Source organism: Pan paniscus, chromosome 19 (genome assembly GCF_029289425.2).
Source record: "Pan paniscus chromosome 19, NHGRI_mPanPan1-v2.0_pri, whole genome shotgun sequence".
NCBI lineage: Eukaryota > Metazoa > Chordata > Mammalia > Primates > Hominidae > Pan > Pan paniscus.
The window spans coordinates 62,928,359-62,954,911 of NC_073268.2; the positions used below are offsets into that span (position 1 = coordinate 62,928,359).

General features: G+C 48.8%; 2 protein-coding genes across 8 annotated transcripts in view; one reads left to right on the forward strand and one right to left on the reverse strand.

Annotated features, from left to right (window-relative positions):
* Window positions 1–26,553, reverse strand: part of LOC134729455 (uncharacterized) — a 151,353-nt gene that overhangs the window by 58,699 nt on the left and 66,101 nt on the right. For 5 of the 7 annotated variants that reach the window (XR_010110555.1, XR_010110557.1, XR_010110552.1 and 2 more), the window contains one exon: window positions 19,965–20,074. Coding sequence is in view for 1 of the 7 variants with exons in the window: in XM_063598741.1 (XP_063454811.1) it covers window positions 7,423–7,565; window positions 16,230–16,309; window positions 19,965–20,074 (333 nt within the window). In the remaining 6 variants the exon portion in view is untranslated. Of the gene's footprint in view, window positions 1–3,802; window positions 16,310–19,964; window positions 20,075–26,553 lie in introns of those variants that run through there. The other 2 variants (XM_063598741.1, XR_010110551.1) reach the window with 2 other exon arrangements.
* TMEM238L (transmembrane protein 238 like) lies at window positions 16,309–18,748 on the forward strand. The gene has a single exon (XM_055101923.3). It carries the CDS (start codon window positions 18,509–18,511, stop codon window positions 18,746–18,748), a length of 240 nt encoding a protein of 79 aa, XP_054957898.1. The 5' UTR covers window positions 16,309–18,508.

Genomic DNA, 26,553 nt, shown 5'->3' on the forward strand with positions numbered 1-26,553 from the left:
CTGTGTTTTCATTCTTCTCTTCAGGAATTTCAAGACCATGTCCACCAATTAATTCATCTAAAATGCACCCCACCCTCCACTGCCACACATCCTTCTCCCCAGATTGCTGCCTGGGAGAAAATGGACAGGATGGATTTTGTGCATGGTTCCTCAGGCATCTTGTAGGAGCTGATGACCCTACTCTGAGATGCTGACGGGGCAGAGACCAGCAGCTTCCAACTCTTTCCATCCTCACAAGCCAAGTATTGAGACCAAAAAAAGAGATATCGAGAAAGAACCATCCAGAATGAATCAGTGTTTTGGGGCAAGGCAGGCAGCTGCTCCAGGGTCAGCCTATCAATGTCCCCAGTAACTGACAAGAGCAGGCACAAGGAGCAGGTGCAGTTCAGCTCCCCAGGTCTCCTTTCTTCTAAGCCCCTTCTCCTCGTCTCCTGTGCTGGCCTCCTCTGCCCCTCCAGCCTTTTAATCCTGACTCTCTTACACTTGGCTTCCCACCAAACTCACTGTGGCCTTGACTTTCTGCTTGCACTAGCTGGCTCAATCCATAAAGGAAATAAGAAAGCAACTGGTGGTATGTCTGGGTAGAGCAAAGGATATTTTATTCCTCCTTCAATTCCTGCAACATTGCCAGAGTCATGACCCCCCACCCTTCTTGACCCTCATACCCATCTCCTCACTATCTCCTGCACTCGAAGATCAGAGGGCACCAGAAAACCAAAACCCAGAGCTCCAAACATGTCTGATATTAAATGTGGGCAAGGAAACTACCCAGGGGGTGTACCTGGGGATGCTGCTGGGTGGCAACAACCCTGTGCCATGGGGGTTTGGAGGGTAGGGTTGGGGAGGGGAGGACAGAAGAAGGAGGGGTGATCAGAGGCGATTGGCAAGGAGGCATTCTGGGGTGGTGTCTGAAGAGCAGAGGAATGAAATGATGACTGTTTATTGGGTGTTCACTACATGCCTGAAGCTGATCTAAGCACTTTATTCATTGACTCATTCAATCCTTTCCAAAATCCTGTCCTGAAATACTGTTACCATCATCCTCACTTTACAGGTGAGATAAGTAATGCACAGGGACATCAAGCTAGGACAGCATGATTGAAACCCAGCTGGTCTAGTTGCAGAGGCCATGCCCATACCCTCCACCTCCACACAGCTCTCTAAAGGCCTCTAAGGAGCAGCAGAAGGCACCAGCATCAACAAGGTGGGGAAAGCGGAAAGGGAGCTGAGGTCACCAGACAGGCTGGGAGGGCACACCAGGCAGGGGCCCAGGACGGGGGTAAAATTCCTGGCCAGGAGCCCAGAAGGGAAGACAAAAGGAGCCACCAGCCAGGAAGAAGCCCGCATTCTGAGCACCTCCTCTGTGCCAGACCCCGTGCTGGGGGCTTTCACACAGTTTAGTTTGTTCTTTTTCTCCCCTGTATGCAAACCTTTGTAGCACCTTTCCCAGTTAAGTAAATGGGGCTTAGAAAAGTAAGTTACATGCCCCAGGTCTCAGCCTATAAGCACCGGTCAGAGGCGTAAGCCCACGGCTACCTCCAGAGCTCATATGCTCTCATATCCTGAGCTCCAGGCCATAAGCATGAGGTTCCATTCTATGGGCATGGTCAGGGGCAGGAATGGGGGCTCCAATCACCACACTGTCAAAGCAAGGTGGCCTTGGTACATACAGCCTTTGTTCCAGGGGCCAGGCTCACTTACTGAGCAGCAGGAGGATTCAGGACCTGCTGACACAGGTTATGTTCACATTGCATCACATTATAGGCCAAGTTCATAACCCCTCATAAGGCTAAGACCACCTCCCACAGGGAGTGCCTAGAAGCAAAGGGGCAATCAAGATCCAGTACCATGCTGGGCGTGGAGGCTCACACCTGTAATCCCAGCACTGTGGGATGCCAAGGCAGGCAGATCCCTCGAGGTCAGGCATTCAAGACCAGCCTGGCCAACATGGTGAAACCCCATCTCTACCAAAAATACAAAAATTAGCAGGGCGTGGTAGCAAGCACCTGTAATCCCAGCTACTTGGGAGGCTGAAGCAGGAGAATCGCTTGACCCCTGGAGGCAGAGCCTGCAGTGAGCCAAGATGGTGCCACTGCACTCCAGCCTGGGCAACAGATGGAGACTCCATCTCAAAAAATAAAAAATAAAAAAGACCAAATACCACTTCTCCAGAGAAGAGCTGCTGAGCACCTGGTCTTCCCACAGGCAGAGGTGCTTTAGGGGCCACTTGCTCTGTTCCTTCATTCTCAAAAGACCCTCCCTCTATCTCTCAAGACTAGAGAGGAGTCACTGAAGGACCTTGGGCTTGGTCACTGAAGGGCCTTGACCCTACTACACCAGCTCCTGGAAAGAAGCCCCGCCCTGCAGAAACCCAGGCAGACAATTGCCCTCCCAGGTCCTACCTTCATTCCCATCCCCAGAGCCCTGAGCCTGTGCTCCTAGCACCTGCAAGGAGGTCCAGTTGCTATTGGCCGTTTCCTCCTATCCAGACCTGCACAGAGCTCCAGGCACTCCACCAGCCCAGCTGAGCCCTGGCTCTGTGCAGTCAGCTTCCCCTGGTCTCCATGTGGGGGGGGGGGGTCCTCTATGGCTAAGGGACAGTGCTCACGTCTGTGGACTACAGGTGCAGGAAAGAGAGATTGCAGGCCTTCTCCAAGTCCAGGTCTCCTATTCCAAAGAGAACGAAGTTTAGGTAAAGGTCACCTCAAAAATAAGACCATCTCCCACTGCACAGCAGGGCTCTCTGGCAAAACCACCAAAGTGACTGCAAAGAGGAGGGGGAGTGATGGCCAGTGGCCCCTCTGATAATCATGTAGACCATGTTGGGCTCTTTTTCAATCAATAAAGGAATGTAAGCATTAATCATGGTCCTTTTCCTGTGGGGTTGCATGGGAGGAAGACCTGAAAGAGAAGGGAAGCAGATTCTATTCAGGCAGCCTTTGCCCATCTCATTCCCTAGGGCCTGGGGACCTTCCCTTCCTCTGATCCCTTTCTCAGACATGGTCTCTGATCCCTCCCTCAAGAGTAGCTGTTAGCCTAGCATTTCAAGGCCCCGAGTACCTGCCATGCACCAGACATCAAAACTGGAGATGCTGTGAGAAAGATGAGCTCTCATCTCAGAAAGCAATCAGGAGAGTCCCCAGAGGAGAGAAGCAAGGAGATCATCAGTTAGGATGGAGACAGAGGGAGGACAGAATGCACAGAGGGTGCGTGCCCAAGTCATTCTGGCTCCAGGCTGCCTTTCCAGCTCTCTAGAATGGAGATATGATAGGTGTTCACGTAGGGGTGGGAGGTGAGAGGAAAGGAATGGGGAGATGGAGGGGGTGGGGACTGGGAGCTGCCTATGGGTTAGTAGGAGAACCCCAGCCTATAAAAAGCAATGCACTTTTGATTCTATTCACACCTCTATTTCACGGTCTTGCTTTTTGCTGTTTCCTTGGAAACCTGTCCATCATAGCCTTCGATTGTGTTGTGTAGCTGTCATGTCTAAGGTAGGCACTTAGGGGGATCAGTGTCTCCCCACATGTCCCCATCTGGCTACACTTCTGTCCTGAGACCCAGCCATCAAAGAAACAGCAGTGCAATTTTTTCCCTTTCCTGGAATGTTGGTCTCCCAGAAGATTCTTCCCTGGATTCCGTCTCTTCCTCATTCTAAATAATTCTCTGAATGATTTTGTCCATGACAATGGCTTCAGTTATTCTCTGCGTGTTGGTGACTTTGCAAAACATACATCTAAATGCCTACTGAATATACAGTGTTAGCCTCCTATTGTGATTATAAAATAAAAAGGAACACCATAACTTTAGTAGCTTAAACCAACAAAAATTTATTTCTCACAGTTCTGGAGGTGAGTAGTCCAACATGGATCTCACAGGGCTAAAGCCCAGGTGCAGGCAGGGTTGTGTCCTTCTGGAGTCTCCAGGGGAGAATCTGTTCCTTGCTTTTTTCAGCTTCTGGAGGCCGCCTGCAGTCCCTGGTTTGAGACCCCTTCCTTCTTCGTAGCCAATGTCCACAGAAGACGGCTGGTGTTCTTATGTCATCACAGCTTTTCTCCGGCCCTCCTGCCTCCATCTTTCATTTATAAGGACCCCTATGTGATGCTGTACATTGGGCACTTATATTGAGACCTTACATTGGGCCCTCCTGGATGGCCCAGGATAATCCCCCAATCTCAAAATCCTTTTATGAGTCTGCTCAGGCTGCCATAACAAAGTGCCACGACCGGATGGCTTAAACACCAGAAATTTGTTTTCTCACAGTTCTGTGGGCCAGAAGTCTGAGAGCAAGGTGTCAGCAGGTTTGGTTTCTTCTGAGGGCTCTCTGTTTGGCTTGCAGATGGCCATCTTCTCCCTGTGTGTCCATGTGGTCCTTTCTCAGTATGTGTCTGTTCCCTAATCTCATCTTCTTACAGGGACACCAGGCAGATTTGATTAGGGCCCACCCTCATGACAACATTAACCTAATGACCGCTTTAAACACTCTGTCTCCAAATACAGTCCAATTCTGAGGTGCTGGGGATTCAAATTTTAATATAAGAATTTGGGGGCAATGCAGTTCAGCCCATAACACCCCTTAATCACAACTCAAAGTCCCTTTTGCCATGTATAGTAACCTACTCATAAATTCCAGGGACCTGGATTTGGACATCTTTAGGGGGCCATTGTTCTGCCTACAACAAAAACCTTCACCTTAATGCCTCCAGCAGCATATACTCGACCTGCCTCAGACTGAATTCCTCCTCTTCCTTCTTCTGTGTCGCCTGTCTCAGGAAACAACACCACCATTCAGTACCATTTAGCCAATTGCCGAAGCCAGAAATCTGGTTTTCTGGAGGAAATGTCAGAGACAACTACTTGCCTGTTGAATATCCTTTTCCCCCATCTTCTTTGGTAATAAAACCTCTAGTTTTTTTGAAGGTAGCAATATGCCCGGCTAAAGTATGATCCTTCCTAGATTCCCCAGCCTCCCTCATGACAGCAGTTGACCAATGAGATGTGTCTGGAAATCCTTAGTTGGAGGCCAAAAAAGCTCTCCGTCTGCCACAAGCTCTTCACCTGCCGGATGCTGCTGTCCCTTCACCCTTGCTTCTTTGGATGCAGACCCAATGGCTGGAGCTGCAGCTGCCATCCTGGGACCACTAACTGACCTTGAGAATAAAAGCCATTGTCAAGGAGGGTAGAGCAGGAAGTTATAAGATGCCTGTGACCTTCAAGACATCCAGGGAGCAACTGCACTGCCCAACCCCAGGCTACTCTTACAGAAGATAAACATAAAATTTTATCTTATTTAAGTCACCATTATTTTTGGTCCGTTACTTGCAGCCAACTGCAATTCCTACTTAGGTGACATGACTGGGAGAAGTTATTTTCTTCTTCTGAGTTTTGAATATGATTTGATTAGGTCCTGAACTGATATACTTAGAGCAAAGACTCTCATAAGTAAGTTCTGAATCAATGACATTTTATATTTGGCTGTCATCTATTTCAAAGCATTCCTCCAGTCTCTAAGGAAAGAGAAAATAGAGAAAAAAGTCAAAGCATCATGACTTTGATGGTTCCAGTCCTCTTCCCCTCCTATCTCTGAGGCTGCAGGAACTTTCTCACACTAGACACCCAGGTGGTGGACAGGGAAGAGTGGGGTTCACACAGGGCACCCAGTTTTCTCAGTGGCCTCTCAGGCTGGCCCACCCCTTCTAAGAGCTGAGGCAGGGGTGGGTGAAAGAGGGTGGTGAGGTGGAATTGTATTGGAGGAGACACCGCTCTCTCTCTCTCTTCCAGGTCTCAATCTCTGCAGTTGTCAAAATTAAGATTACCTAACCTTACCGAATATACAGCATCATGTATGTTTAAGAGTTGACTCTGGGCCAGGCGTGGTGGCTTACACCTGTAATCCCAGCACTTTGGGAGGCCGAGGCTGGTGGATCACGAGGTCAGGAGATTGACACCATCCTGGCCAACATGGTGAAACCCCATCTCTACTAAAAATACAAAAATTAGCTGGGTGTGGTGGTGTGCACCTGTAATCCCAGCTACTCGGGAGGCTGAGGCAGGAGAATCACTTGAACCTGGGAGGCAGAGGTTGCAGTGAGCTGAGATCACACCACCGCACTCCAGCCTGGGCAACAGAGTGAGACTCTGCCTCAAAAAAATAAAAAGAGTCGACTCTGGAGGCGGCCCACCAGGTCTCACACCCACTCTGGGCTTCCCAGCTGTTTGACCCTGAGTAACTTACTACAACCTGGAAGAGGGCCCTCACCAAACTCCAGCCAAGCTGGCTCCCTGATCTTGAACTTCCAGCCTCCAGAAATGTGAGAAATAGATGACTGTTGCCCATAATATAAGCCACTCAGTCCATAGCACTTTGTAACAGCAGCCTGAACTAACTAAAACAGTAGGCATTCAGTAAAATGCAGATATTGTTATTATCTTTGTCACAAGAAGAGAGAATTTCAGGCTACAACCATAATACAAGAATTCCCAAATCATCGATAAAAATAGCTTTACATTTGAACATGTAAAACCATATATAGATTATTTCAGGTAGGACATAGATATCTGATTTCAAACAAAGGCTACAACATTTTGGCAACCAAGAGCAGGGTCTTACCCGTAACATTACTGTAATTATTAGAGATCCTCTTAAGACCCAGACTAATTTGCACGTGCACATTTTTACTCAGAATTTTGCTCAGAATCCAAGTAAGAACCTCACAAAAGTCAGGTAAGAACTTCAAGTAAATAATTCTGGGAGCAATTGCCAAACTCCCCTGGTGCCTATGCACGGGCAAGAGGGAAGAAGAGGCCAGTGGAACGTGCCTGCAGGAATTGCCATCCCTCAGGGGAGAGGGCGTGGCTGCTTTCTGGGACAGGCAGGGAAACCAGACTAGCAACTGGCACCAGGCATGACCCATGGTCAAGGCCAGAGCAGCTGCTTTCAGGTTCACCCCAACAAACAGATGAAAGGGAGTGGGACTGGCCCCTGGGAGAGCCTGTGTGTGTGAGAAGAGACAGGCCAAGGTAGGCGTGGGTGGAGCCCACGTGAGCTGCTGGAGAATGAGGAGTGGCTGCTCAGTCTGGAGGAGGAAGGGGTGGCCAGGGCTTGAGGCTGATGCCGATGTAGGAAAGGCATGGGATGGCTTACAAAGCTTTCTCCCATAAAGCCTCTGAAAGACCACACTGTTCCATTCATCCACTCAGTGAGTAGCTATGGAGCACCGGAGCACACAGCCTCAGTGTTGAGCTGGGCCCTGGGGAGAGGAAGGGTGTGAACAAAACAGACAAAGTTCCTGCATTCTAGAACTTCCCCCTGCCAGGAGCAGACAGGCCACAAACAAGGACACCATCAAATGAGGAAGATGCTGTCGGAGAGTGATGAGGACTGTGAAGCCGAGAAACTGGGTGAAGGAGAGAGACGAGCGGGGGCTACTTAAGATTCTGGCTGTAGGAGGCCTCTCTGGAGAGGGAGCATTTGTGCTCAGACCTGAATGAAGAGGAGGCAGCCACGTGAAGATCTCGGATAGAACATTCCAGAAGAGGGAAGGGGAAAACAAGGGCAGAGCGGCTCCCTGCAGAGAGAAGGCAAGCAGTGTGAGTTGGAGACCACGTCTCACCTCTTTCTACCTCCCCTCTCTCCTCTCCACGCTGCCGGATGAGCCTTGTCGGTCCACCATGTTGGTCTGACTCACAGCCCTGTTGGGTGATGCCTCTCATTTGGTTGTTCTTCCCGATCTCTTTGGTTCACATGGCTGAAGGGTGTTCTGTTTTGTTTTTTTCTAATTTCTTATGATGTCTAGTAGCTTTTAAATCAAGTTTGGAAATCAAAATACAGTGAAGTTGTAGTTCTACAAAATGAATAAATTCTAGAAATATGCTGTACAGCACGGTGTATTGTGTGCTTAAAACTTTATTAAGAGGGTAGATATGACGATAAGTGTCTCAGGAGGCACCATTAGCACCCAGCTTTGCAAAACAGAAAGCTGGTAGTCCACAATAACCCCTTCCCTTTCCCTCATCCCACATTGCATCCACCACGGTGTTCTGTTGACTTCACTCCCCTGCAGGCTCTCAAATTGATCCACCTCTGTGGAAAGAGAGGTGTCTTTACTGTCCTCACCTTCCTCCTATCAGCTTAGCTGCAACTGTGCTTGCTGTTTGCCACACTCCCCTCTGATTTCAGCCCCTTCCAATCTGTTCTCTGTACAGCAGCCTCCTTAAAAAAATATGGATTGCTTGGGTGGGTTCCAAGTCTTTGCTATTGTAAATAGTGTTGCAATAAACATATGTGTGCATGTGTCTTTATAGCAGAATGATTTATAATCCTTTGGGTGTATACTCAGTAATGGGATTTCTGGGTCAAATGTATCCCGGAACTTAGAGTAAAATTTAAAAAAAAAAATTTTTTTTGAGATAGAATCTTGCTCTGTCACCCAGGCTGGAGTGCAGGTGGAGCGATCTCAGCTCACCACAACCTCTGCCTCCCGGGTTCAAGCGGTTCACCTGCCTCAGCCACCCGAGTAGCTGGGATTACAGGCACGCACCACCATGCCTGGCTAGTTTTTGTATTTTTAGTGGAGACGGGGTTTCACCTTGTTGATCAGGCTGGTCTTGATCTCCTGACCTCTTGATCTGCCCGCCTCAGCCTCCCAAAGTGCTAGGATTACAGGCATGAGCCACTACGCCTAGCCAAATAAAAATTTTTTTAAAAAACTTAAAAAATAAAAAATAAAATAGGGATCACATCCCCTACTGATTAAAACTCTCCAACAGCTTCCCAACACTCCTAGAAGAAAGATGTTAGCACGATTCTTTGCCCCTTCCTCCTCTCTGTCCCAGCCACACGGCAGGGCCATCTACCACCATCAGTGCTTTCATACACTCCTGCCTTACCTGGGAGCCTCTTCACACCCCTTTCCCTGGCCTCGCCTGCCCATCCTTTGAATCTCAGTTCCAGCAGCAGAGCCTCAGGGAAGCCTTGGTCAGCGCCCTCTTTATCACATTCTCATAGATCATGGTCCTTCACCTCTGACTGCTGATCTCTCATCTCTGTCATATTTACATGTTAATTTACATGATTAGTTCATGTCTGCTTTTCCACTGTCTTTCCTCTTCCTCCCTCTCCCCATTTTTTTTTTTTTTTTTTTTTTTGAGACGGAGTCTTGCTCTGTCGCCCAGGCTGGAGTGCAGTGGCGTGATCTCAGCTCACTGCAAGCTCTGTCTCCCGGGTTCACGCCATTCTCCTGCCTCAGCCTCCCAAGTAGCTGGGACTACAGGTGGCTCCCACCACGTCTGGCTAATTTTTTTGTATTTTTTAGTGGAGACGGGGTTTCACCATGTTAGCCAGGATGGTCTCGATCTTCTGACCTCATGATCTGCCCGCCTCAGCCTCCCAAAGCCTCTCCCCACTTTAAGCTCCCTGAAGGCAGGCACCATATTCCTCTTGCTCGTTTATACCTGGCTTTGCACATCTTTAAAGACATCTTGGCAGCTTAGGAGTGCTGGACCCCAGCTCCAGTAGGAGGTCATGGCTAGAGAGGCAGTTAGGCCTGAAGCTCTGGCTCTGAAGCTCTGGGTGGAGCTGCCTGGGCATGGCCTCTGGAACTTGGCACTGGGCCTGGCTGCGGGAGGAAGGGGGTGACAGCCAAGACCTCTGGCAGCTTAACCCTGGAACTTTGCAAGCAGGCTTTGCACCTGATTGCTCCTGGGGCAATCCAGTGATGCCAGAAAATGGTGACAGAAAGATCGGCTTTAACGCCTAACCCAGCTGCTCTCATGGTGGTGATGCCTCAGGATTTCCATCTCAACACCTTGTACAATGTGCCCAGCAATGAACTTGGAGCTGAGTGTCAGCAGAAACAGGCAGCAAAAATAAACTGGTGTGGAAGGGACCCACATTCACAGTAGTCCACTGAAGCGCTGGATTCCCCGGCATCATGGGACTTCACGGTATTATCGTGGAAGCAATTTGCTTTGATGGGAGGTAGCTGGGAGACTACCTCCCCAGAAATGGGAGGAAGGAAGAGAGGAACAACACAGAGGCACTTTGAGTAGAGCTGAGTAGAGTTGGGGAGATTTGGCGAAGCAGCCTCAGCTTTTCCAATAAACTGGGAATGTCCCAGGAATTATAAAGAATGCATCTATTCAGTGAACACCAGGTGCTGGGCTACCAAGGAGAAGGCAGGGATGCTTGTACTGAAAGGGATGCCCAGCCTCATGAGGGGGGCAGAAAACTAAACAAACTAATTGAATCAATGTAACGAGGACTAGTATAAAAGTAAATAGGAATCCAGCTTTCACTTTAGGATAAGATAACTATTATCAAGAAAACCGAAAACAACCAATTTTGGTGAGGATATAAATAGACTAGAACCCTCCTAGATCACTGATGGGATTGTAAAATGGTGCAGCCACTGTGGAAAGTGAATGGGATCCTCACATGAGAATGGGTTCCTCCAAAAATTAAACATAGGCTGGGCACGGTGGCTCACGCCTCGAATCCCAGAACTTTGGGAGGCCAAGGCAGGCAGATCACCTGAGGTCAGGAGTTCAAGACCAGCCTGGCTAACGTGGTGAAACCCTGTCTCTACTAAAAATACAAAAATTAGCTGGGCCTGGTGGCGCACACCTGTGATCCCAGCTACTCAGGAGGCTGAGGCAGGAGAATCACTTCAACCCAGGCGGCAGAAGTTGCAGTGAACCGAGATAGCACCAGTGCACTCCAGCCTGGGAAACAGAGCAAGAGTCCGCCTCAAAAAAAAAAAAAAAATTAAACATAGAATTACCATATGATCCAGCAATTCTACTTCTGGGTATATACACTCATACCAAAAGGAATCAAAAGCTCGGATTCAAATGGATATTTTTATACCCATGGTTATAGCAGCATCATTCACAATAGCCAAGAGGTGGAAGCAACCCTAGTGTCCATCCACAGGTGAATGGATACATAAAATGTGGTAAATACACGCAATGGAGCGTTATTTAGCCTTAAAAGGAAGAACATTCTGACACATGCTACAACATGGATGAACCTTGAGGACTCTATGCTAAGAAAAAGAAGCCAGTTACCAAAGGACAAGTATAGTATGATTTCAATTACATGAGGTAGGTAGAGTAGTCAAACTCACAGAGACAGAAAGCAGAATGGTGGTTGCAGGGGCTTATGGGAAGGCAGTCTGGGGGGTTAGTATGTAATGCGCACAGAGCTTCATTTCAGGACAATAAAAATGTTCTGGAGGTGGATGGTGGCGATAGTGGCACAATGCGAATGCACTTAATGCCACTGAACTGTACACTTAAAAATGGTTAAGGCAGCAAATTGTTAGTCACATACATTTTCTACAATGAAAATAAATAATTTTTAATTAAAAACTTAATTAAAGGCCAGGCACAGTGGCTCATGCCTTAATCTCAGCACTTTAGGAGGCCGAGGCAGGTGACTCAACTGAAGTTGGGTGTTTGAGACCAGCCTGACCAATATGGTGAAATCCTATCTCTACTAAAAATACAAAAATTAGCCAGGTGTGGTGGCGTGTGCCTGTAATCCCAGCTACTCGGGAGGCTGAGGCAGGAGAATCTCTTGAACCCAAGAGGCGGAGGTTGCAGTGAGCCAAGATCGTGCTACTGCACTCCAGGCTGGCCTGGGCAATAGAGTGAGACTCCGTCTCAAAAAAAAAATTAATTAAATGGGAATAAGAAAGAAACTAACTTGATTATCTGAGGATTTGGGAAACAACTGACACAAGGGTGGGGAACAGGAAAGGGAGAAGAGTGGTATTTGTATTTAATGCCCATTAGACGACAAGACCAGGTTCTAATTGCAGCTCTGTTACCTACTTGCTGGCTGAACCTAGGCAACTCTCTTAATGGCTTTCAACTCTGGAAGAGGAACAGGGCTGCAGGGAGGACAAGGAGATGCTGGATGTAGATTGATGTCCATTGTACATAAAGTGCAACACAAATGCATGGAAATACTATTATTATCTGCTGAAAGGGGGCAAGGTTACCAACCTGCAGAGAAGGAAGGTGATGAGCAGCAAGGAGGTGGTAATGGGAGGATGCTTTTGAGATGTGGACAGGAGTCATGAAGGTTTAGGTCAGCCCAGTGGGGAATAAGATAGGAAAACCAGAAAAGAGGGCTAGAGTTTCCTGAGCTGGAGGGAGGGTCCTCGAGCATGGATTACAGAGGTCCAGGCAGCGCACTTTGGGGAATTCTTATAAGACCCTGTGGTAGCCTAACAGAGGAGGAATGAAGAGCTCTGAAAATTGTCAGGGGTCACTAAGATAAGAGCGAATACATTTCTGAAAATAGTGACCCTAAGTCCCACACTGAGAAAAAGGAGGAGTAAATGAAGATTGATTGGGGAACATTGATCAGGGTCAACATTTTTCCAGATTCTGGCACTATATCCCTGGCAGTATGGGAAGGGATTTCAGTTGGCACACAGGCTCACATTAAAAGGCATAGCCATTTCAATTTTCATTCAATCTTTCCTATGACTTCCAGGACAAAGCCACTGGTTGGTGCTATTATGTTTTATGTACCTCTCTAAACTTTGTGAGTCTTGGGTCTTTATTTGAGAAAGAGAGTAATTTCAGTAGGCAACAATGTCTAGTTTGGAAATCAGCATATCTGACCTGCTGCCTGGTTTTGTAAATAAAGGTGTTTTGTTTTGTTTTGTTTGGTTTGGTTTTGTTGGAGATGGAGTCTCCGTCTGTCATCCAGGCTGTAGTGCAGTGGTGCGATCTCGGCTTATTGCAACCTCCACCTCCCTGGTTCAAGCGATTCTCCTGCCTCAGCCTCTTGAATAGCTGGGACTACAGGCATGGGCAACCACACCCAGTTATTTTTTGTATTTTTAGTAGACAAGGTTTCACCATGTTGGACAGGCTGGTTTCAAACTCCTGACCTCAGGTGATCTGCCCACCTCAGCCTCCCAAAGTGCTGGGATTACAGCAAATTTTTATTGGAATGCAGCCACACTCATTCATTTACATATCATCTCTGGCTCTTTCACTATGCAGTAGTCTATTTTCATACTGCTATAAAGACATACCCAAGCTGGGTAATTTATAAAGGAAAGAGGTTTAATTGACTCACAGCTCAGCATGGCTAGGGAGGCCTCAGGAAACTTACAATCATGGTGGAAGGGAAAGGGGAAGCAAGGCACCTTCTTCACCAGGCGTCAGGAAGGAGAAGTGCCAGCAAAGGGGGATGAGCCCCTTAGATCTTGTGAGAACTCACTATCACAAGAACAGCATGGGGGAAACTACCCCAATGATCCAATTACCTCTACCTGGTCTCTCCCTTGACAGTTGGGGATAATGAGAATTATGTGGATTATAATTTGAGATGAGATTTGGGTCGGGACACAAAGCCAAACCATATCACACTACAATGGCAGTGTTGAATGGCTGTAACGGAGACCAACAAGATTGCCTGCAAAGCCCGAAACATTTACTATCTGGCCCAATACAGAAAAAGTTTGAGTACCCCTGGTCTGATTTAATTATAATTGTGTTGTGTTCAGTATATTTATTCCCAAGTACTTTCTGTCTAAGTCACACCAGTTTTCCACTGATGGTGACAATAACTGATTGCAGTTTTAACAAATCCATTTTTTTTTTTTGAGATGGAGTCTTGCTCTGTCGCCCAAGCTGGAGTGCAGTGGCGCAATCTCGGCTCACTGCAAGCTCCGCATCCCAGGTTCACGCCATTCTCTTGCCTCAGCCTCCCGAGTAGCTGGGACTACAGGCACCTGCCACTATGCCCAGCTAATTTTTTTTGTATTTTTTTAGTAGAGACAACAAATCCATTTTTAAAAATTAACAAAATAATATAATATTAACAAATGAATGTAATATTCTATAAGTAAGAGACACAAATTGCAGGGAATGGTACACTTAAACAATAAGTGCAGCTTGATAAACACTGGATTACGAGATTAGGGGGCGTTGAGGGATTTGAGGATGGTGAAGATAAAGAGCCACTTTGGTAGAGGTAAGGGATCTGAAAGATAAAATGGGTCTGGGAAGAGGAGTTCATGAAAATAAAGGATTTGTACCCATCGAAGAATGGTGAGACAGCACTGCACGTCCTAATAGATTTAGTGAGGGTAGTATGGGGAGGCCAAGGGCTGGGCAGCTGCTACCAAGTGAAGCCCAGGTTGGTAAAGGGGAGAAAATGATGGTGCCAGAGAGTCATGGATGGATGCCTTCCAATCTGGGGTTTTCCTTACATAAGCATCATGGCAGAAATGTAAAGATTCCCAGCGGCAACCACAACAATAACACTTGTCCCTGTTTACAGAGTGCGGGTTCTAAACACTTCACACCCATGCATTCACTTACGCCTCACAGTAATCCTGTGAGGAAATTGAGGCACAGAGAGGGTAAGTGACTTGCTCAAGGTCACACAGCAAGTGAGTGGCACAGCCAGGCACTCTACTAAGCTCTGCACCATGAAAAGGTAGGCAGACCTAATGAACAGGCCGGCATGGCTAGACCCGCCCAACATCTGAGCCTGCCACCCAGGATGTGACTGGGCCTTTGTCATTCATGGAGTCAGGTCTGGGATCTGTGACGCTGGGTCAGCTGAGCACCTGGCTAGTCCATCCTGGTGTCAGTTGCCTGCCCTTTAGGATCCAGGTCATGGAGAGGCTGTCATCTGGTGACATCACAGATGACAAATCATGATGACTTTGCCAAGGGAGTGACAAGGTCTCAGTTGCCGAGAAGAGGTGGAGCTGTGAGACAGCAGCAGAAAGACAAACCTCTCAGAGGCACAGGGGTGGCTGCAGCCCCAACAGCCCAGCAAAATCCCAGAAGGAGAGAGGCAGAGGGGCCCTCAGTGACCAAATTGGAAGTTGCAGGCCAGGGGCTAGGCGTCCACCTGTGCCTTCCACACCATGTTATGGTTCAGAAAGCAAATGTCCAGAGGAGTGTAACAGATGCCTACTGTCTTATACTTCCCTGTTTTTGCAATTTTTTTCTGAAATTATTAAATTGCAATATAATCTGAAATTATACCATTCATGTGTTAATTATTTCCTCCACTCTTAGCATCTTATGTCTGTGATGTTAGGTCAAGATCAAGATCATACTTGATCTTGATCCTGCTGCCTGACCCAGAGTAGGTGCTAATAATATTGGTTCAATTTAAATCCCACTTCAGCTCAAACTTCAAAATGTGTAGGGGTCACTTAGGGTTACTCACTCATGGAGAATGAGCACCTTGGCTTGGTGAATAGAGGGGACAGCAGCCAGAACCCAAGCAGGGTGAGAAGACCCCACCTTCTCAGCCTCTCGCCCAGGGACACAGACATAGCCAACAGCAGCTCCGTGTCCCCAGGAGAGACAGGGAGGGGTTGAAGTAGTGCCTGCTGGCATGGAGGGCCACCTTCAATGCAGTGCTGACTTTGCAATTATGTTTTTTCTGAAAACTTGGCTTGAGAGTCTAAATTTTCTATCTATACTACAGCTAGAAATCAAAGGATGTCCAAATAAACAAACAAACCTTTTAGCTACTGCTATGGGCTGTGGTTGAATTCTGTCCTCCCAATTCATATGCTGAAATCCTAACCCCCAGTAACTCAGAATGGGACTTTATTTCGAAGTAGGATCTTTGCAGATCTAATTAGTTAGGATGAGTTCATACTGGAGCAAGATGGTGCTTCTTATAACAGGGGAGATGTGGACACAGACATGCGCACATGCGCACAGGGAGAACGCCATGTGAAGATAAAGGCGGAGAACAAAGTGGTACATCTACAAGGCAAGGAACGTCACAGATGGCCAGCAAACCACCCGGAGCTAGGGCCGAGGCCTGGACCCCATTCTCCCTCACAGCCCTCAAGGGAACCAACCCTGGAGACACCTTGATCTCAAGACTTCCAGGATCCAGAACTGGGAGATGATACATTTCTATTGTTCAAGCCACCCTGGCTCTGGTGCTTTGTTACAGCAGCCCTGGCAAAGCATGCAGCTATTTCCAGCTGTGGATCCAGCCTTGGCAAGTGAGGAAGTCACAAAGGATCTCCGTGAGAAGAAGAGGGTGGTGGTGTTCTTCTTGCTAATGGGGGTGCAGCAAACTGCTCTCTGATCACCTGCCCCTCGTCCACGCCTGCCTCCGCCCAGGCAGTTTCTGGTTCCCACACTTGGAGCCACCCTCCTTACTCACTTTCATCTCCCTTCTTTTCTTTCTAGCCTGCCCCCCTCCAGGGCTCCAGACTCACCTGGCTTTGCATCAAACGTCCCAGTAGGTCTCTCCCAGCTGTGCAAATACCGAGGCTGCCTCAACACACAGGAGTGGTAACTTTGGGAAACAAGAGTAAGAAAGATACACAGGGGCAGAGGTGGAGGGGCACTTCACAGCCTGGCCAGTCACCTGGAATGGGGCCATGGTTAGCGATTTGCCAGAATGGCCAGGTATTAGGAGAGAGAACACAGACCACGGAACTGAGAGTATGATGTGGCCCAGTTAGATGGGACTACATTGACCAACCATGCCAGTTGACCCAGAAACAAAGGATTTTCCAGCATGCAGAAATTTTAGTGCTAAATTGTTGTCCATGGTGGACTAGAGCCACACACACAGGACTCTGCAAAGGGACCTGGGAACCTGTATATGGCTAGACAAGGACTCATTAGCCCGGCCCTGTGCAGACACAGCAGCAGTGCTTGTCCTGGCACTGGGAAGAGGCCATTACTGTCCATCAATAGTTTTTCCCAAGAGACTCTCTCCTACACGGGGAACAAAAAATTGAAAGAGTCATGGCTTCCCCAGCAATGCGAGGTGTTCCTGTAGGTACCTGGCCCCTTCCGAGGAACTAGTGGGACAGGAGGCAAGTACTGAGACGGAGATTGGCCTCAGCTACTTCCCACTTTGAGATGTCCAGAGTGTTCACCTGGCTTGGCTCAAGTCTCGTGGCGTTTCAGATCCTAAGAGCTATGGTTTAGGTCATCCCCTGCCACCTTCCCCAAAATATTTTCTGAAAGTTTCTTTCTCATCCTGGCTTATTTTACACATAGAAAAATGAAGGCCGGGCATAGTGGCTCACGCCTGTAATCCCAGCACTTTGGGAGGCGGAGGCGGGCGGATCACCTGAGGTCAGAGTTCGAGACCAGCCTGGCCAAGTAGAGTTTGAAACCCCATCTCTAATACAAATACAAAAATTAGCCAGGCATGGTCATGGGCACCTGTAATCCCAGCTATTCCAGAGGCTGAGGTGGGAAAATTGCTTGAACTTGGGAGGCAGAAGTTGCAGTGAGCCAAGATCGCACCATTGCACTCCAGCCTGGGCAACAAGAATGAAACTCTGTCTCAAAAAAAAAAGGAAATCAGATCCACCTACTTATTCTCACCCTCTGGGGAAGGCAAAAGTGAGAGTGGAAATTATTTTCTTCACTTATCTGGGGAAACTGAGGCCCAGAAAGGTTTGGTGCCCTGTTCTAGCCTCCCTGTGAATCAGGGACAGAGGGGTGGCTGTCTGCAGCCCTGCCGAGGACTGCCGCTGCATTTTCCTCATTTGATGTTCACCCCCACACCCCCCGTGAGCGGCCACGGGGATAAGATCGTTCCCATCAATGTAGAAGGGACGCAGGCAGTGTCTGGAAGGGCTTACAGGGTCATCTATTATGAGAAAGAAAATGAACATAAAATGAGTTCATGTAGAAAACACAGAGGCAACAGGCCCCGGAAACATCCCTTGACTTTTGCCTGGGAATTGCCCTTTGGTCCACATAGAATCCACCGCAGGAAGAGGCCAGAAGCTTCTTCTCACCCTGTTGTCTTCTCTCTGTCCTCTCTGTCTTTTCCATCTCTACCCCTTTCCCGCCTTTATCCTTACTGTCCATTATCCTAGGGAGCTCAGATCCTTCCGTCTGCAGAGTGAGGGCTCTACAAGAAGGCAAAACTTCTCTTGCTAACATGGACCAATTCTTACAGCAACGCTTCAAAATCGATTGATCTTACAAACTCTTGCTTATGTCCTTTACATAAAATCTTTTCCCCCAAGGAAGAGAGTGGGGCAGAGAGGTGAAGAGGAATGGAAACTCCACCACTCCACCCCGCTATACTAGATGAAGCAGCTGTGTCTCAGAAACAGGGCACTCAGGCTCTCTGGCTCCCAGGGATTAGAGAACAAGGCACAGAACAGCCCCTCCCCCAGAATCACAGGACCGCCAACTTGGCAGATGCATCCAAGGGCACCCTGACTCCTCTGCCACGTGGATTGTAGGTCCCTGCGATGAGCAGCCCAATTAACAGTGATGTCAGACTGTTTGGGTCCAGATCATTCCTGAGCCATGAAACAGTTAAGAAATATCCTGCCCCACTGGCTGCCGTGCTCATAAAGGTAGACCCACGTGTACTTCCCTGTGGCTCCAAGACGCGCCGGCTCGCTCATTTGCTCACACCCAGCAGGCAGAGAAGGCAGCAGCAGGCAGGACCGCCACCCTCCCATGCAAATCACCCCCGGGAGTGCAGCTGGGCTCCTCCCGCTCCTCCTGGGCAATGCTCCTGGGGAGTCTGTGGGGAAGATGCCATCCAGGGCGCTGTGCGCTCTTCCTCATCCTCGCCCTCCTGCTGGACGCGGTTGGCCTGGTCCTTTTGCTGCTGGGAATCTTGGCCCCCCTGAGTTCCTGGGACTTCTTCATCTACACAGGTGCCCTGATCCTGGCTTTCAGCCTACTGCTCTGGATCATCTGGTATTCCCTCAACATTGAGGTGTCTCCTGAAAAACTGGACCTGTAGTTTGGCCATGGGAAGAGGAGAAGAGACACAGGTGCTGTATGCAGACATGTCTGTGAACCTGGGGCTCTTGGGCAGCAACACGTTGCAGCTTCCACCTAGCAAGCCACGCCGGGACCAGGTGAGTGCACACAAGACCTACCTGGCAGGGTGGCCAGAGAGGCTTGGACAAGCAAGGGCAAGACCAGGCCTCCTGAGGCTGCATAAGCAAATAGCCAGACACTGCACCCTGACTGGGGATCCTGTGGCCCTGGCCTCAGGTCCTGCTGGGGTGGCCAGCCAAGAGGACGTGGGGCAGGTGTTTTCTCCTCCGGGCCCTTTTCCTCGCAGAGGCTGGAAAGAGAGTCTCAACAGCCCCTTCCACCCCTGATATGCCACGAACGATCCTGGCTTCTGGGCACAATGGGAAGTTATCCCTTTACCTTGGAACTTGGGGACAAAAAGACCCCATCTGGGTTCTCTGTTGGGAAGAATCTCTGCTGGGGAGAAAAGTCTTTAGCACAGGAGAGGACGGAAAGTTCCCCAATGACTCTTGTGCCCTTGCATGCATGAAGGGGTGTGAACTGGGCCACGGTAAAAGCAAACAGAGCAGAACCACCCAGAACGGCCCCTCTCATTCACTTCCTCCCTGCACCTGCCCAGATGGGATACATGAAGCGGGGTAGGGACTACTCGCCTCCATGCCCACTCAGTGCACACACCTCCTCTCTCTGCAGTATTCCCACCCCACCCTCACTCACACTCACACGCAGCCAACACATGTGCCCAGCCAGTCTCCAAGACCCAGAAGTCAAGAAAGTTTGGCTTCATGGATTTCATCCGCTGAGTTGCATGTCACAGCTCAGTCTATCGCGTGCAACCAAAGAGGCAGAGAGTTGTAAGATTTTTTTCACATCAAGACAGAGTCCCAGAGATAGCGTGGTCTGGTCCTTACAACCCTGAATTAGAGATGGACAGCTGTCTCCAGGGGACTGAAGTCAGAGCCACGGTCCACTGGGCAGCCATACCCTCCTCCCCAGGTGGGCCCAACCTGCACACAGGTGTATCCAGGCACTCCCGTTTCTTACTCCCTTACCAGAAGTAAGAGCAAAGGTCGTTGCTGAGTTGAAAGAAGGAAATAATAATTGTGTCTTTTGTGGGGGATTACACCTGACTCTCAGAACTCAGAGAAAAGAGAAGCAAATTGAAGAGGTCTCAGTAGAGTAAGGTAAGCCCATACCTAGGAAATGATGTAGAAAGAGATGAGAAGTCAGTCCCACGCTGATCTTCAGCACTTGTTAGCTGGGTGTTTTTGGCCAGGTTGCACACTCTGAGCCTCAGGATTCTCATCTGTAAGATGAAGAGAATATTTCCGGCCCTTATTGCTGCAAGGATCGAAAAGAGATAAGGCAGGGAAAGGCTGTACAATTGATGTGGTTCTTACACCAGATGTCAAGCATACAAAACACATAATCTGGGATGAGTTAACTGACCCAAAGTCCAAATGTGAAGTACCTTGGTGTCTCTCAAATTGGTAGTGATGGGGGTCAACTCACACTTTGCATCAGGAAACTTCAGAGCAAAAAGGGTCCCTGATTTGTGTGCTGGTACGTTGGAATGTGTCAGGCACTGTGCAAGACACTGGAGATAAGAAATGAGACACATGGACCAGGCACAGTGACTCATGCCTGTAATCCCAGCACTTTGGGAGGCCGAGGCGGGCAGATCACTTGAGGTCAGGAGTTCAAGACCAGCCTTGGCAACATGGTGAAACCCCATCTCCACCAAAAATACAAAAAATTAGCCACGCATGGTGATGCACACCTGTAATCCCAGCTATTCAGGAGGTTGAGGCAGAAGGATTGCTGGAGCCCAGGAGGCACAGGCTGCAGTGAGCAGAGATTGCACCACTGCATTCCAACCTGGGCGGCAGAGTGAGACCTGTCTCAATTAAAAAAAAAAAAACAAACACACATGACGTGGGGGCTCTCCTCTCAGGGAGTTTACCATCAGGTGAGAAAGACAGACACTCACCAAAGATTCACACTTACAGAAGTACAATAACAAAGTCAGGTCTGCTCTAGGAAGGAGAGGAGCATCCTGCCACAAGAATATTCAATAGAGAAACTGACTCAGAAGATGGAGTCAGGGAAAGCTTCCTGGAGGAGGTGATGTTAGGCTGAATGCCAAAGGAAGAGTGGGAGGTGAATGGAAAGTCTTTCAGGGAGAGGCAATGGCTTGGGCAAAGGTCCTGGGATAACAGGAAATAAAAGACGACAGGGAGATTGAAGGGCAGAGAGCAAATGTCGGTGAGGGTTAGGGCTCTGTGGTAGACAGAGGCCAGATCTGGCAGGGCCTCGAGGGCCCTCTGAAGGATTTTGGTCATTACTTGAAGAACAATAAGAATCCACTGAGGGCTGGGCGCTGTGGCTCACACCTGTAATCCCAGCACTTTGGGAGGCCGAGGTGGGCGGATCACGAGGTCAGGAGATCAAGACCACAGTGAAACCCCGTCTCTACTAAAAATACAAAAAATTAGCCTGGCGCAGTGGCAGGCGCCTGTAATCCCAGCTACTTGGGAGGCTGAGGCAGGAGAATGGCGTGAACCTGGGAGGCGGAGCTTGCAGTGAGCCGAGATCGCACCACTGCACTCCAGCCTGGGTGACAGAGCGAGACTTCGTCTCAAAAAAAAAAAAAAAAAACAGAAAAAAGGAATCCATTGAAGAGATATAAGCAGAGGTAGGGGCTTAACATAATTGGACCTGTGTTTCCAAGAGACCACCCCGGCCACAGTATAGATTATTATGGTTATGATTATTACCGGCTGAAACCCATTTGGGGAGCCAAGACAAGTACCCAAACAACACAGAGTCCCCAGTGTGAGGCTCCGTGCCCTGAACAGCCTTCCCTCATTGAACAGAAGTTCAATAGCCCGGCGTTGAAGAGCATGGGCCATACCTAGACTCTGGCTTGAATCCAGTTTTATTCCTTTCTAGCAACGTGACTTGGGGCAAGTTACTTCACCTCTCCGTGCCCCATTACTCCAAATATGTAAAATGGAGATGGTGCTAATAATAGCCACTACGTCATAAGGATGTTGCCCAGATTAGGTGGATTAATATTTGTTCAGCACTATGCAAGTGATGACTAAATAAAGCGTCAGTCACGATGCAGGTAGCCAGCACATTACAGAGGGTGAGGCCCTGATGCATTATGATCAGTTCTAATGGCAATGTACAACCTTAGGATTTTTCAGTAGATATGAGACTGAATGCTGCTCCAGAATGCTAGAGTTTTGTCCCGGTTCAAAGAAACTTTAGAAGTTTTAATATGTTCTTTATTGTATTCTTTACTGCATCTCCATCCCCTGACACATTTCAGGGATGGCCCAGAGTGACAGATTTGTGTGTGCTGAGTCCTGCTGTTCAGGACGTTGCTCACTTATGGGGCTGCCCAACCCTCCTCCACCCCATGGCCTTGGGCGAATCATTTTACTTCCCTTTAGAGTTAAAGATGTGGTTTCCGGCCAGGCGTGGTGGCTCACGCCTGTAATCCCAGCACTTTGGGAGGCTGAGGCGGGCGGATCACGAGGTCAGGAGATCGAAACCATCCTCGCTAACACGGTGAAACCCCGTCTCTACTAAAAATACACTAAAATTAGCCGGGCATGGTGGCGGGTGCCTGTAGTCCCAGCTACTTGGGAGGCTGAGGCAGGAGAATGGCGTGGACCCGGGAGGCGGAGCTTGCAGTGAGCCGAGATCGCGCCACGGCACTCCAGCCTGGGCGACAGAGCCAGACTCCGTCTCAAAAAAAAAAAAAGATGTGGTTTCCAAGGGAGGTTTCAAACTGTGTTCTGCCAATGTCCCTGGAAGGGAATTGGGCCTGGGGTGAGGGGCAGAGTGAGGGGACAGGAGTCCAGCAGCCCTACCCACCCCGTAACACACATTTCACCCAGAACAGTGGAGCTCTCAGCAGCTTTGCACATTAAACTGGCACATAAGACTTTACATGAACACAAGTTTCTGATGCCAAAAAATATTTGAAAAGCAGCTCGTCTCACTTCCCCTACAGCCTACGACCTTTGGCCTATATGTCAATTCCAGACACATTCACGATTTACAGGCGGATTGTAACTGGCTTTGCCAGCTCTCTCATTCTCAGAGCGGGGTAAAAGGAAAGAATGTGGCCTCCCTGCATTCAGAGCTGATGCCAACATTCCTAGCTCAGCCTTCAGAGGCTCTGTAAGATGAGGTTGAGGCCGGGCATGATAGCTCATGCCTGTCATCCCAGCACTTTTGAAGGCCAAGGCCAGAGGATCACTTGAGGCCAGAAGTTGGAGACCAGCCTGGCCAACATAGTGAAACCCCGTCTCTACTAAAAATACAAAAAATAGCCAGGCATTGTGGCATGTGCCTGTAACCCCAGCTACTTGGGAGGCTGAGGCAGGAGAATAGCTTGAACCCGAGAGGCGGAGATTGCAGTGGGCCAAGATCGTGCCACTGCACTCCAGCCTGGGCGGCAGAGCAAGACTCCATCCCCCAAAAAATTAAAAATTAAAAAATGAGTTTGATAGGACCTGCCCCCACCCTGCCCCAGAGATGAGGAGGTCCCATGCCCGGTCAGGACAAGGCAGGGGCCTGGCTGCCCCACAAGCCTTCTGCCCACAGCCTGCGTGGTTCTCCAGAGACAGAGGGCAGGGTGGCTGCTAAACCTCAAAGGCACCCCCAGGAAGTTTCAGGGCGAGTGGCTGATTTTTATAGATCAACTGTGCTCCAAGAGAGACAAGCTGCCGTTTGATTTTATCACCTGGTCACTGTATTTTCAGATTTTTTTTTTTTGCTCCATTTTCCACTTCTTGGTTATTTCCTGCAGATAAAGATAAGTCCCCAAGCAAAGTCAGATGAAGACTCTTGTCCTTTTTTAATAGGGTGTCCAAGACTACACACCCAAACAATACACACACACCAACACCCCACACACATACACACACATCCCTCTTCTACTCCACGTGTTCATGCACACACAAACACGCCCCCACACACTCACACCTACCACACACACACCCAGAAACACACACTCACAGAAACAAACACACCCACCACACACTCACACCTACCACACACACACCCAGAAACACACACTCACAGCAACAAACACACCCACTCTCACACCAACCAAAGCCAAAAGGCTCACAGCCTTGAGCCTTGGAAAATGAAACTTCTTCCTCCACTTCGACTTTTTCCAACAGGTAGCCTCTCCCCTCTGCCCACAGAGGAGGCCAGTGGAGCTGCCAAGTCAGCTCAAAGGTGAGCCTGGTAAAAAGCCCTCCTCTCCTGCTCAACGAATCTGTGCCCCATGCAGACATGGTGCCAGGGCTGTGTGGAGGAGCAAACATTTCTCTAATCTCTCCAGGGATTTTTAATCTAAGGGGAGAGATAAAGCATGTGCACGATACTTCACAAAGTTTCCAAGGGAAAATGCATTGCGGGAGATAAGCACAGTCTTGCCAGGGCTCTGAAAGCTGAGAGGAGGCACAGAACCTCCTGGCTGGGGGAAGCGTGCTGTGTGTGGTTCTGGCTGGGCTGCTATGGAACAGGTAAGAATGTGACAAGTAGAGATGGCACAGGGACAGCAGCGGTGGGTGGTGGGTAGGGGGGCAGTCCAGGCAAAAGGAAGGGCTGCTAAGGAACAGGTAAGAATGTGACAAGCAGAGATGGCACAGGGACAGCAGCAGTGGGTGGTGGGTAGGGGGGCAGTCCAGGCAAAAGGAAGGGCTGCTAAGGAACAGGTAAGAATGTGACAAGTAGAGATGGCACAGGGACAGCAGCCGTGGGTGGTGGGTAGGGGGGCAGTCCAGGTAAAAGGAAGGACTGCAGAAATGAAAGAATTAGGGTGTCTAGGAAAAGCTAAGCAGGCACATTTGCCTGGGGGTTGGAGTCTTCAGTGCCGGCTGTGCAGGACTTTGAACACCAGGTGAGGAGTCTGACACTAGAAGAGGAGGGAGGAGTCTTCAGTGGTGTTAGATACTAGAGAGCAGCATGATCAAGCTTTGCCTGTAGAAGAGTAACTGAGCATCGTGTGCAGAATGGATGAGAGAGAAGCAGCAGAGAGACAGCAAGGCCATTCAGCAAGCTCAGGTGGCAGGTAATAAAAGGGTTCAAGCTGAAATGATGGCCACGGAGGGGAGGGGAGAAGAGCAGAGACTGCATGAGTGGAGAACGGCCTGTCCTGTTCTACAGCAGGTCGGGGGTGGCATTGTCAAAGACTTCAGAAAGCGCCCCTGGGGCATGGAATGAGGGAGGTCAGAAAAAGGCATGAGTTTGTTTAAAATGATTCATTTTCTTTTGAACATGCAGAGTTTGATATGCAAATTGTATACGAGCAGAACTACCTAATTAGCATTGAATGTGCAGATTTTAAACTCAGAAGAAAGATCAGATGTGGAGGGAGAGGTTAGGGGTTAGAGACATGTGGATGAGATTACAGAGGGTGAGGATGTAGAGAGAAAAGGGATTGGGAGAGTGAGGAAGGAAGGAAGGGAGGGAGGGAGGGAGGGAGGGAAGGAAAGGGGGGAGGAAGAAAGGAGAAAAGAACACTAAGATTCACTGAACCAGGCCCTAGGGTTGCACATTATCCCATTTCACCCTATCAACAAGGCCATGAGGAAAGTAGTATTATCATCATAATCATTATTATTCCTCTCTATTACAGATAACGATAATAAGGTGTATGGAGGTTAAGTAACTTGCCCAGCATAATGGAACTAGGCAGTGATCGAGCCAGATTGTAAAACCAGGTATATCTGACCCTGTGGTTTATGCTCTTTCCATAAGACCAGGGGTAGGCAACTACAACCTATGGGCCAAATCTGGCCCACCTCCTGTTCTTGTAGATAGTGTTTTATTGGAACACAGACTGGCTCGTTCACTCTCATATTATCTATGGCTGTTTCATGTTATAGTGGCAGGGTCGAGCAATGGTAACAGAGACCATGTGGCCTGCAGAGCCTATGACATTTACTACCTGGCCCTTTACAGAAAACATTTGCCAGCCCCTGGCCTAGTCACGTATGTTTCCTATAGGAGCCAAGTCAGAATCTTGATCCATGCCTGCATGTGGGGAACGGGAAAAGGAAAGCAGATGGAAGAGACCAAATGGAAGTTCCCAGTAATAATAAGGAAGAGACGTTATGCCAATGGCAAAGAGGACAAAGAAGGACAATTATCAAGAGTGAGGGGAACTGACCATCAAACACTTCAAAGCCATCAAAAAAAGGCTGAAGCCTAAGGAAAGGCAGTTAGGCAGACCCAGCAATGTGCCTTTCTCAGTAAATGGTGGAGACAGAAATCAGATGATGCTACTTATCAGGTGGCTGAAGATGGGTGAGGAGTGAGCGCAGATTCATCTTCGAAGTATTTGGTGATGAGATTAAGAGGGTAGGGCAGTCACCTGCTGGCATAACTGTGCTAAGGTGGGAATTTTTAGAGAAGGGATATAGAACATTGAGCAAGACGGTAAGTGGAGGAGAGAAAGCCAGCAGAGAGGAAAAGAGGATGCTGACGTGATAGACGAAGATGAACCTGTGATCACATCCAAGGTGGAGGTTGAGGCAGAATCCAGAGAGCAGAGAGAGGTAGGCATCGGCTTTGCCTGCAAGGAAGGGTAAGGAGAGGAAACTAAGATTTGATGAGAATCTTGATATTTATTAAGCCAATCACTTATTTTCATGATCTTATTCAGTGCTTACAACTCTGTGAGTGCGGGATTCAAATTTCCATTTTCCAGGCAAAGGAAGCTGAGTCTCATGTGGTTTCAGGGCTAGCCCAAGG